Here is an 11,801-nt window from a genome sequence, read left to right as displayed (position 1 = left end):
AGTTTCTCCCTCAGGCCTGCAGGATACATCGGGTCTCACCTCCACGACACAGCACCGCCCGAGAACAGCTGACTCCCGGAGCCGGGACTGCGCTCTGCCCTCCTTTTGATGACCTCCTTTCCCTGAGTGGCAAAGCTGGCGGGGCCCAGGAAAGCTTCTGCCTCCAGCCCACTCCCACCCCTGCCTCTCTCCCATGGAGCTCTGTATGCGAGGCTGACCCTTCCTCCACAGAGCTGTCGGATGGCACAGCGGAGCCACGCATGTGGAACGGACACCATTCCACATCTACCTCAAGAGGCAGAGATTGAGATAGGAAGGAGAGGAAAAAGGAGTTTGTTTTTTAAGACTGGATTTTCAAATCATTGGGGACTTACAATCTATAATTAATTTGAAGTCATACTGGTTATGTCCTCACAGAGGCAAGTAGCACGTTCTCCACACAGGCGCACAAAGACAGAAGGCACTCAGTTTGCAACTGGTGTGTCATCCACGCGGCAGCGCCCCCTGCGCCCCACAGCCAGTGGCATGCGTGGGAAGAAGGCAGAACTTCCCATGGCTGTCTGAGCACCCGAGGAAACACACGCTGTGGACCCCTCAGAAAGACATTAGTAAACGGCACCTCCGCTCCAAAAAGTCCCACACATACATATCTGGTGAACAGGTACAAATATCGTGATTTTAATCAACGTTCTTGCAGAGAAGTGCAGATATGTATATGCATATATACATATATATATATCAAAATGAGAATTTACAAAGAAGAGTCGATACATTTGGTCTAGCAGTGGGTAAGTCCATGCGATAAATCTTAAGTAGGATATATTTCCTTTGGTGGTGATTTTAGTAACTCAGTTCTGCTGCATAGAAAGAAACCTGAAGCTTAAAGTGAGCTAGGCTGGGAGGAGTCCAATGAGAAAAGAGAAAGCGTGTAGCATTCCAGCTTCTGCAGTTCCCTGGAGATACGAGGGGTCTGAACGTTGCGCCTAGGGAATGTGGAACGCCCTGACTCGGCGGGCCTCCCCTGCAGCCGCGGGTTTCGGTCGTCTCTGAGAGGCGCTATCACAAGCAAAATGTGCAGAGAAGCAAAGTGAACAGCGACGTTGAGCCCTGCATGCGGTCCAGGCCAGGAAGTGGGGCTGAGGTCCAGACCGAAGATGCCGCAAATATCCAGTGTCCATCTCATGGCCTGTTGACACTGGGGCAAAGGGGTCTGGGACACCATCTTCCTTTTCCTGTTCATGGCCCCTAGTTCAGGTTCGTCAAGGGGGCTGGGCAGAGTGAGCTTCCAGGGTCCTGTGGTTACCACTTCCCTGGGATGGAGACCCCACACTCATACCAGCCCACGTAGTAATAGGGGGTCCCAAAGCCAATTTTGCCAAAGCTGACGGGTTCCTGGCGGTACTGGCGATAGTAGCCTGGAAGGATAAAAGGGAAGAGAGGAAGAGAAAAATGCATCTGTGATATTGCGATTTATAATAAGAAATAGGTATTTGGTCTCCATCCCTGTTCCTGGCAGAAACCTCCTCAAATCCTTGTGATTTCCTAAGTGATAAAATCAATCAAAAAGGTGCTGCTATTTCTAACAAACCCTTTCGATCTCACCCGAGTTGATGCTCATACAGTGACTTTTGGGAAGCACCCCAGCATGGGGGCTGGTCAACAGAAGAACTAACCATATGATAAGGTCGGAACTCTCAGTCTTGCTCCCAAACCCTGGGGGGCGGGTACTAGGGATGAGTTCAGTCATCAGTGACCAGTGATTTCACCCATCATGCCTATGTAATGAAACCTCCATAAACCCCAAAGGGCAGGGTTCAGAGAGCTCCAGGCTGGTGACCACATGGAGATGTGGGGAGAGTGGTGCCTGGGGAGGCCTGTGAGCCCCACGCCCTTTCCTGCAGACCTCGCACTGGGCACCTCTTCCATCTGCCTCTTCCTGAGTTACAGCCATTTAGCACAGATTGGTCTTCTCACAAGTGAGAAGTTGTGAGAAGGGAACTTGTGGTCTTCTCACAAGTTCCCTGTGTTCTGGGAGCCAATCTAGCAAGTTAATCGAACCCAAAGAGGAGGCTGTGGGAACCTTGGACCTACAGCCATTGGTGAGAAGCACAGGGGAGAAGCTGGACCCGTGACTGTCTGGTACAGGTGAGGAGAGGCACTCTCAGGGACTAAGCCCTTAACCATGGGGTCTGACGCTACTCCAGGTGACACTGTCAGGATGAGCTAGATTGTAGGACACCCCACTGGCAGTGAAGAATTGCTTGGTGGTGTGTGTGGTAGGGAGAACCCACACTGGAATTGATACTAGGATCATAGCATCAGAAGTGCCCAGACCAACAGGAGAAATCCTCATCCTTACAACTTTCTCAGACAGAAGGCCTCTGCTAATCTGGTGTTAAAAATGTGACTTCCAAATAAGCACCACCACTTCTGGGTGGGGTCACAGTAGCCTTTGAGGTGTATCCCAAGCACTGTTTGTGGGGGTCACCCAGGCCCCACACATGTGGAACGCAGGTAGGAAAGCATTCATCAATACACTCTCTCTCCACAAAGGAAGGCGGCCTAGCCCATCTCTGCGAGCACTCGCCATGGGGCATGACAGACCCCATACCTGGGGGCCTCAGGACGTGCCCCTGACCTCCAGTCTACAAGGCCTACTCTGTGGAGTCTTTGGTAGACTCCTGGGTCTCTCCGGTACACCTCTGGAAGGAAAGAGTGCCGTGGCGCTTCTGACCTCCAAACCCTTGACGCATAGGTGATGGCTCAGCCTCCTCAAAACTGGACCACAGCTCCCACCCTTTGGCCCTGTTTACTGTTGCTGGATGAGAGATTACCTGCCGTTTCACCAGCGAGTGTAACCAGCACCTTTGTTCAGAGCCGAAACTGTGACTGCAGTCAGAGAACCACACTAAACTAGATTCATCTCCCCTTCTGGTAAGGGGAAGTAGGGGTAAGGTCCTCGCTCCATCATACCCCTACCTTCCTGCGCTCACCCCAATGCCAGCACATGGCAGGAGTATTTTTAGATTTAGTTATTTTCATGATCTGAAGTGCTGCCATCACCTGCCTTCAGGGAAAGCAGAGGCAGGGCCACAGTGAGTTTTTCCTTTCATCAGCCCTCCTCCCCCTCCCCCAGAGAAAGGTGTCAGATCTCTGTTCTCGTTACCTTGAACGGGAGGGAGGGCTTCTATGTAGGACTGAGGCCCTGTTCTTCCATCCAGGTGTGAATCCACAAACTGGCAGTGGTCTTCACCTCTCCCCCAGCTGTCCCCAATGCTGTAGAATGTATCTTTGCGAAGGAATAAGACAAGTCAGTGACTGCTCAAGAAAGACCACCTCTAGGTTAGGAGTTTGCACAGGTTTGGGGGACTACTTAAATTGGGTACACTCCTTAAACTGTGTCATATGTTCCATGTTTGAAAAATAGGGATGATGGCACCAAACTATACATGTTCACATGGCATCAGAGACATCATGTGTGCGAAATACTGAACAGGTGTTTGTTCATAAATGGAAACTGCATTAACATTACAGGCAGTTTCCCCCTACGAATGATAGAACTTTCTATCCCTTGGTTTAAAACAGGGGTGTTAAACTCATTTTCACTGGAGGCCACATCAGCCTCATGGTTGCCTTCAAAGGACTGAATGTAACTTTAGGACTGTATTAAATGTAACTACCCCTTAACAGTTAAGCAAGAGCTTGGTGCTGCTGCCGGGTAGAAACTAGGTGCTGGGCCGGATAAAACAAGGTGGAGGGCCGGATTCGATGCATAGGCCTTGTGTTTGCCACCTGTGTCTTAAAGAATAGATGAACCTAACCTGATGAGAGAATGCATTGTGAAGTCATTATGAACGGTATGAAGATCTATAAGAAAGGAGGAACCTATTCCCACAAGTAACTAGTAGAGAACGCCCTGTGGTGTGAGACACTGTCCGTGGTGCTGAAACGCAGCTGCACAGTAGGGCAAAGTGGTCGTTCTCAGCCCCAGGATACCGGACGTGGCCGGGCAACGTCTCTGGGAATTCCCAGTCACAGCGGGGCAAGGGCAGCAGTGGGAGGAAACAGGAAGAGCAGAGAGGAACAGGCAGACAGTGGGTGTCGGGAGAGGCAGAGACACTGAGACATTGCCGGAGTGCGGGACATCCAGGGAGATTTGTTCTGACATCATCTTAAAACGATTCCCCTAGCAGGAAAAAAGAAACACCACCACCACCAAGAAAACCATAACAAACTATGAGCCAGCTGAGGACAAGCTAAAAAATGTATGTACTAAAAAATTGAAAGTTGTGCAAATTTTGAAATAAAAACAGATTTGTGTAGGTGGGTGAGCCAAAGCCAGGTGGGTCAGAATGGCATTTTGAAATGTTAGTAGCTCAAAGTATGTATGTTATTCTTTGTTTAAATCCCTACCCATGATGAAAACCATGCAATTTGTATCTGGACACAGGACAAAGAGTATTGCTAATGTATGTTTCATCATCTACATTTCTTTTCCTGCAAAGTTGTGCCAATGGCAGGAAATGAAGAGGATGTTCTTTTCCTCAATGATTTCAGCTTATACTCATACCTACTATTACTGAGTTATCAGCAAAAATGTCCATTAAGTTTGTACCAGAATTTTGGATTTCATTCCTAAAATGTAGTAGATTTAAAATATATATAAATATTTCTGGCTGACAATGTAAAAAAACCAGTCACCCTAAAATAGAGCCTGCAAGACTAGTTCGTATTTGAGGAAGACATAAATATATTCTTGTACCCCTGCTATATCAAGTTAGTACCTCAGAGAATCAAGTTTTTCTCCCCCAGCCAACCACCCTCAAAAACCTACCTTTCAAGTTGTCACTGAGGTAGATCTTATACCGCAGAGAGTTACAAAGAACGACCCCCACGAACTTTTTATACCACGTCCGCTTCACATACTGCCGGCCATGGCAGTCCGTGTAGTCAGGGTCATGTTTAAAAGCGAATGGAATCCAGATGGGCTCGCCACCTTGACAACAAAAAACATACCCAGTGTTTAGTTTTGCACAAAGTCCCAGGAAATTTAACCTACTGGCTGGGCCTTCCTCTTTTCTCAGGGCTTTTCTGAGCATAGTTTTCCCACCTCCCAATGGGCACCCTCTTTCTCTTTCCTCTTCTTCCTTAGGACTGAAACACAATTGGGGAGCTCCTTTTACCTGAGCATAGTTAAGGGAATCACGGAGTAAGAATAAGGCTCTAAGCTCAAGGAAAATAAGCTAGAATTGGACTTTGCAGGGTGTGTGGTCCTAACCTCCCCACCCCAACACACACACACGAAGTCCCTCAGCATCAGCTCCTGCTGTTCTCTTCACAAACAAAACCTGTCCTGAACTCAAGTGATAGAGCTTTCTCAGGTTTTTTTTTAAGTAAAATTCTGTTGTACACTTAATGAATTTTGCTATCTTTTCAGCAACTTAAAATATTCAAAGGGGGTTGAGTGCAAATAAACTTATGTGTTCTCATTACTGGCCACCTGTAATGGTTTCTATGGATATTAGCTGCTGTGGCCATGTGTAAACATTCCCAGACCATTATCTTCCTTGGACTGGGATGAAGCATGCAGAGAAACCATACACGTTGTCATAAAATTATAAAAATGCAAAAATGATCCAACATGTCTACTTGTGAGTAATTGTAATGAATCCAAGTTGAATTTCAGTGATTCAACTTGATTACTAAAATATCAAGTTTATCAAGAAGAAAACTTACCCGGTGGCCTGACAACAAGCAGAGGATTGTCTGTAGAATAAAGAGAAATAATTGACTTCATTACCATATTTCACAATCATGCACTTGTTGAAATGTTTATTCTAATTGAAAGGCCTAAGCAAATTGAAATAGGTAGAGAAAAATGTAAGATTTATTTGAGAGACGACAACATTTTTCCTTAGTTTCTATTTTCTAAGTCTTTCCTTTTGAGAAATACTTCCTTATTTATATAGATGCTATAGGTGTCGGAATATAATATATTGATATTGGGTACTACAAAATATTTGGATACTCATTATGTTTTAAAATGTGTCTATCTTGGGAAAACAATTTAGTGGTTGCTTAAAAAGGTAAACATGCATCAACTACACAAACACTCTTGAGTGTTTATCCAAGAGAAATTAAAACATGTCCATACAGACACTTACACATGAATGTTCACAGCCATTTTATTTTTCATACCCAAAAAGCAAAAGCAACCCAATGTCAATCAACAGGTGAATGGATAAACCAATTGCGGCACCACTGTGGAATACTACTAGTCAAAGAGAATGAATTGTATTCGTATCTTTCTACTCTCAGATAGATTCTGGACTTCTGTTTCTTGGTAGATGCTCAAATCTGAATTACTTGGTTTTCTTTCTATAGATCTTTATCATGCTAATCTGCTGGCTGCCAAAAGTCCATTTTCTTTTAGGAAATGCAGCCAAAACACAGACACGTTCTGTGATTCAGCACATTGACCACTGGTAATGGTTTTCTTTTACTCCTTAATTACTACTCACAAACGCACTTCTTAGATGAATAGGTGGAAATGCTTTTGAGGTGGTTTGCCTACATTTCCAGTATACAGCATATACTCATAGAGATTTACTCTTGTTCCAGGAGTTTGATTCAGTAGATTTCAAGTCATTACACTGAAAAATATCTTCTAATGACCCATGTTTTGGGATCAAGCTACATGTAGGAAATAATATAGCCAAACAGAAGCTCGAGTTTCTACTTCAGTGTGGAGCTGGCTCAGCTGGGCTTCTGAAGGTGGCCTGGCTCTGAGCCTCAGCTCCCTACCCTCCCTCCTGGCTTCCCCTGCGGAGGCACCACCCTCCGGGGCACTGCCTCGTGGCCAGCTCCTGGTGCGCTACTCCAGACCAGGCTCACAGGCATGCGTTCTTAAAGGGCCAAGGAGCTCTGCACACCATCACACAGACGGTGAGTGTTATGGCTTACAAGGCTGCATAGGATTTGCATTAAACTTTCCACAGTCAGGAAAGACATCTGCATCTCCCAGTAACAGCAGCATCTTAGAGACTTAACTGATTGTTATAAGCAACTAACTGCTTCTCAGGCCTCACGACATTTCTGTTCAGCTATTCACAGCAACCACAATGATCTCTGCAGCTAACTCTGCTGCAGGTGGATTCCAGTTTATCTTTCCCATGTGGCTGGAGATTAGATTGTTTTCCCTCCCATTGGAATTTGACCTTGACATTTTCCAGGCAATTCCAACGAAGACCGCTTTTGATGTTATTATCCCAGTTTTAACCCAGCAGAAAGAAAGTCATGTTTATTTTATAAAGCAATACCCAATCTGAATTCATGAAATAGAAAAGTTAGAACTTTACTTCTTCAGTTCTTATTCTGTTGTAGTTGTTATTCCGAATTACTTGTTTCTGAGAAAAGGAAAAGAAGTGAGCGGGGAAGCCAATGTACCTGATTCTGTAACAAATGAGACCGAAGGGCTGATGGGTCCATACCCATGAGGATTTTTGGCTTGAACTTTGAAATAATACCTGAAAGTGGAAGAAAACAGTTTTTGAAAGAGAAGCTTGTTGAAGTTCTGTGTGATAAGACAGATTTCCAAACCACTGAGCACCTGTTCTGTGGCAGTTTTTCCTTTTTTTTTTTCCTAATGCATACATCACTGCTATTTCTTCATATTTTTTCTGAACTTTCTCATTTTCTAACAACTTTTCAAAATAGTACAATTAACAGCACAAATATATGGTTAATGGGAGCAGAAGGAGCATATTGGGCAAATAGGTCACTTAGAGAGTGTTCCCTAGGAGCAAATAAGCCACTTAGAGAGTGTTCCCTTGGGCGTCATGGGTTGCTCTGCCCCGTGAGATTCATCCCTGGATGGAAGGCTCCTCCCTTGCCCTGCCCTGGTCCCAGCTGGAGAAGGAGAAGCTGCGGCAGTAAAACATACGCAGCGGAATTCACACGTTAACCGAATGCTTCTCCCTGGCCTGCATGGGCAAAGGCAGGCTGTTTGGCCCGGGAGTGCTGGTTGGCAGAGAGGGGGTGAACCAGTCCAGAGGCTGGCATCCTCAGTGAAGCAGTGTGGGTGTTGTGGGGGTGCCACACAGGCCATGGCTGGCTCCAGAGCTTTAAACGCATTTCGAGTATCTGCACAAGGAAAGAGAAGTGAGTCCAGGGAGGGGACGTGGACAAGGCCCGGGGACGCTGTGCTGGAGGGTCAGTCTTTGTCTTGGAAAGGAGAATGTGCTCGAAGGCACATGGTCTGGATCAGCAAGCTCATCTAGAGGGAGGCTGAGAAGCCAACTGGGCTGGGAGTCTTGAAACCTCTCACTTTGCCCCGAGGAGCTGCAGGGCGAAAAGCTGTGGTTGGGCGGTACTGGACACCAACGCCACAGCTGTGACCTCTGTTTCTCTGTGAAGCTCTGGGTTTCCTCCCCTCCTGCTCTCCCAGCCCCTGGCTGCTTCCAGGCGCAGAAGTGGGGAAAATCCTGTGCATGCGGCTCTCTGGCCATTCTGCAGAGCTCACGACGGGCCTTTCCCCATGGCTCTGGCCAGCAGAAGTTACACTTCAAGGTTGCAAAATTGTTTGTCAGGCACACAGATTATATGCACTAATTACAATGCTCAACCCTGACCGGTGTGGCTCAGTGGGTCGGGCATCATCCTGCAAACCCCTGGAGTCCCAGTCAGAGCACAGGTCTGGGTTGCGGGCCAGGTCCCTGGTTGGATTGCGTGTGAGAGGCAACCGATCGGTGTTTTTCTAGCGCACTGACATTTCTCTCCTATTTCTCCTTCCCTTCCCCTCTCTTTAAAAATAAGTAAAATCTTTTTTTTAATGCACTCCTTTTTTAAAAGGTGAATGATGGGCCTTGAGAGAGCGGAGGTCCAGGCATGTTGCTGTGGTGTCCAGACACGAGGCTCTGGGTGCCTGGGGTTCCCAAGGGGGCCTATGGCCTCAGTTACATGGAGATGGTACAAGGAGCTGCGTTTGACTGAACAGAGAGCTGGCTGAAATGATTAGAATGAGGAAGCCATTTGGTAAAATTAGACTTCTTGTAAGCCTTTCAATAAAGTGATTCACGTCTCACTCAGGAGAGAACCCTCTTTAAAATTTCATTAAAAAAAAACAAGATGGGCACAATTAAGAACATACGAGTTTCCAAATTTCAATTCACTTGGCAGTTCATGTTTTCCCAATTACACAGGCTTCTATTCAGCGGTTGTGGAGTTATTTGAGGCCAAACTCCGCAGGCAGTTCAAGCAGCGGGTTTGGCATATGTTAATGATACTGGTTAAACTTTACAGATACTTTATTTTTCCTTAATAAAAAAAAAAGAAAAGGAATCAAAGCCTAAAGAATGACACTTATATTCCAAGGCTACATTCACACGCTGCCCCTGGGAGTCCCTGGACCTCGCTCCTGAGCTCCCAGAGAAGGAGATGGCGAGAGGGGTGGCCAGTTGGTGAAGCAGAGCCATCACAGCCCCTCCGCGGTAACAACGTGTCTCGCCGCTGAAACCCGAGAGCCCTCCGAGCCCACCTTCCCTGTCCGCACAATTATTCTGTCCTCCGCAAAGCCTGTGTGGCCCACAGCCAAAGACACATTTCCACTTGAACTTCACCGAATGTGTCAAAGTAAATTTAAATATGCTGAGTGGAAGAGCAGCATGGAATTATGAAAGAAAGTCAAGTTCCCATTTGCAAAAACCACATTAAGCTTTTTCTATGAACTAAAATATATATTTCATTCTCTGAATAGTTTCTGCCTCATCCAAGTAACGGGAGCAACCCGTGCCTTGCCTCCTTATATCAGCTTTTGGCCCCTTCCTTTGAGCCGGCTGCATGGAGACAAATCCCAGCACTTTAGGGATTAGAACATGCAGACACCAGAAAGCGCACCAGTGCTGAGTGGGGCAAATAATGCCCGAGCGAAGTCAAGAACAAGCTTCAACTATGAAGGGCTGCAGCTGGCTTTACACTCTGGTTCCGCGGACTTCTTGTGTCTCCTGGGCAGGGGACTCTGAAGTCGGTTCCTGAGGAGCCCTGGGGCCTGTGAGGACAGTGGGAAAACAGACTTCGTGGAGGAAGTCCGTGGATTCCTGAAGGGAGACCGCTGGAGACATTGTGCACTAGGGTCAGGCAGGGGAAACGAGCACCCTCACATCAAAGTGACCCCTTCCTGGCAGCTGCTCCACGGGGGTTGGAAGAAGTCTGTGCAGGGCGGGGGTGGGATCAGGGAGGCCTGGGCTTGCACCCCAGCCAGAACGCCCCATCAAGAAACCCCTGGGGAGGCCCCAGCAGCAGATGCTGTTCCCAGTCTGTCCACCAGGGGGCTGACCGTGGGTGAAGGGTGGGACAGAAACCTCAGAGATCTGCAGTCCTTCTCCAGGTACGTTGTTTTGGAACAACCTGCTTCCTCGGCCAGACTGTGGACAGGACCATGGCGTGGTTTACCGCCTCTCCTGCCACGCCCACCCCCCTTCCACCATCAGAGCTCGTACATCACGGTGCCTGGGACGGAGCAAGCAGTAGTCCTTATTCAGTGAATCCTGGCCCGTCCATACCTGTGGGAAGTATGAACACACCCGCATCCTGTATAACCATCTCTTCATGTTACTCAAAACTCAGCATCAGTCTGGCAGCAAAAGCCGTGGAAAGAACAGTGGCGGTGGGGGCGGGGCACAGGAGACTGGCTCCGGCTCTGCGGCAGTGTCAGCCGCTGGGCGGAGCGCCGCGAAGGCCTCTGCAGCTTGGGACGAGGCGGCTGTGCCGTAAAAGCCTGTGAGCGGCACGCACCACGCACCACGTTGGGTGTCGCCCCGTTTCCTTTTTTTGTTTGTTTTCTTTAATCAGTTAATTTTCATCACTATTAGGGAAAAGTGAAGTGTCTTCTCAATGTCTTGTTTTGCTACGTGCTTTTTTATCTGCCAAGTCCTGAAATTCGTGATAGTTTATAAAAGCTCAGTTCAAGTAAACCCAAGTGGTACATTAAAACGCCCCAAGGAACGGTCCCGGCTACTTCAGAGGTCTCCTGGCACCTGTGGCTGTTGTCCAGTTTCTATTCCCTTTAGCACGTTTCTGTTTGAGGACAGGATTTTCTTTAACCTTCTCCATGGTCCTCTGACCAGTATAGAAAGTGGGAGACCTCGGTCCCAGGCCTGCCACGTAGCGCTCTTTGCCGCATTAGTGTGGTGGTTTGATGTGACACTGTGTGCTGGAGCCATTTGTATGGGCTTGTGAGCGGAGGGTTAAATATTCAGGAATTCTGAATGCTCACCGGTAGCTTGCAATTGGCCATGGCAGGAGTATCCACACTATGGAGCTTGGCAAACGCCAAAACCAGGGAATTCTGTTTTTTCCCAAAGACATGATTTATGAGCACATCAGTGCTCGACCATCGCACACTGGGCACTCTGCCCACATCAGCCCACCAGGGAAGCTTTCCTGAAGGCCATTACCATTGAAACGAGACAGCATCAAAGTGCAAATGCATACTCGCCGCTTTGCACCCTTGGGAACAACTTTCACGTGTTTCCCACTGAGGACTGTAACCTGTGACTCCCAGAGGGCCCTCTGGCCAGCGACCACTCACCCAGCTTAGGAAGACGTGGGTGTAACCTATATTAATGTGTAAAATGCACCTTTCTTGAATGAGCTAACCTTCTACATCATAGAGTTCGAGTACCAGCTAATTAAAATGTGTAGCAATCGCTGCTCCTTTAATAGGAGCTGTGAAGGCTGTGCTGTCTACCACCGCCCCACCGGTGACCAGAAATGGACTGATTCCTTTTCAACACGCAGGGCAA

The 11,801-nt window shown here is 47.6% G+C and overlaps 1 protein-coding gene across 2 annotated transcripts in view; it reads right to left on the bottom strand.

Moving 5' to 3' along the window:
- Positions 1 to 662: 662 nt before the first annotated feature.
- The window catches only part of FNDC1 (fibronectin type III domain containing 1), a 73,821-nt gene continuing 62,682 nt past the window's right edge, over positions 663 to 11,801 (bottom strand). For both annotated transcript variants that reach the window (XM_037057557.1, XM_037057636.1), the window contains 5 exons: positions 7,447 to 7,526; positions 5,737 to 5,766; positions 4,835 to 4,996; positions 3,167 to 3,289; positions 663 to 1,415 (listed from right to left, as the gene is read on the bottom strand). In XM_037057557.1, the coding sequence (XP_036913452.1) occupies positions 1,300 to 1,415; positions 3,167 to 3,289; positions 4,835 to 4,996; positions 5,737 to 5,766; positions 7,447 to 7,526 (511 nt within the window). In that variant the 3' untranslated portion in view covers positions 663 to 1,299. The remainder of the gene's footprint in view (positions 1,416 to 3,166; positions 3,290 to 4,834; positions 4,997 to 5,736; positions 5,767 to 7,446; positions 7,527 to 11,801) is intronic.

This window comes from Sturnira hondurensis, unplaced genomic scaffold (assembly GCF_014824575.4).
Source record: "Sturnira hondurensis isolate 20B ecotype Veracruz unplaced genomic scaffold, ASM1482457v3 Scaffold0000167, whole genome shotgun sequence".
NCBI classification, from domain to species: domain Eukaryota; kingdom Metazoa; phylum Chordata; class Mammalia; order Chiroptera; family Phyllostomidae; genus Sturnira; species Sturnira hondurensis.
The sequence above is the reverse complement of the archived record's forward strand: the minus strand, read 5'-3'. Positions and strand labels throughout refer to the sequence as shown.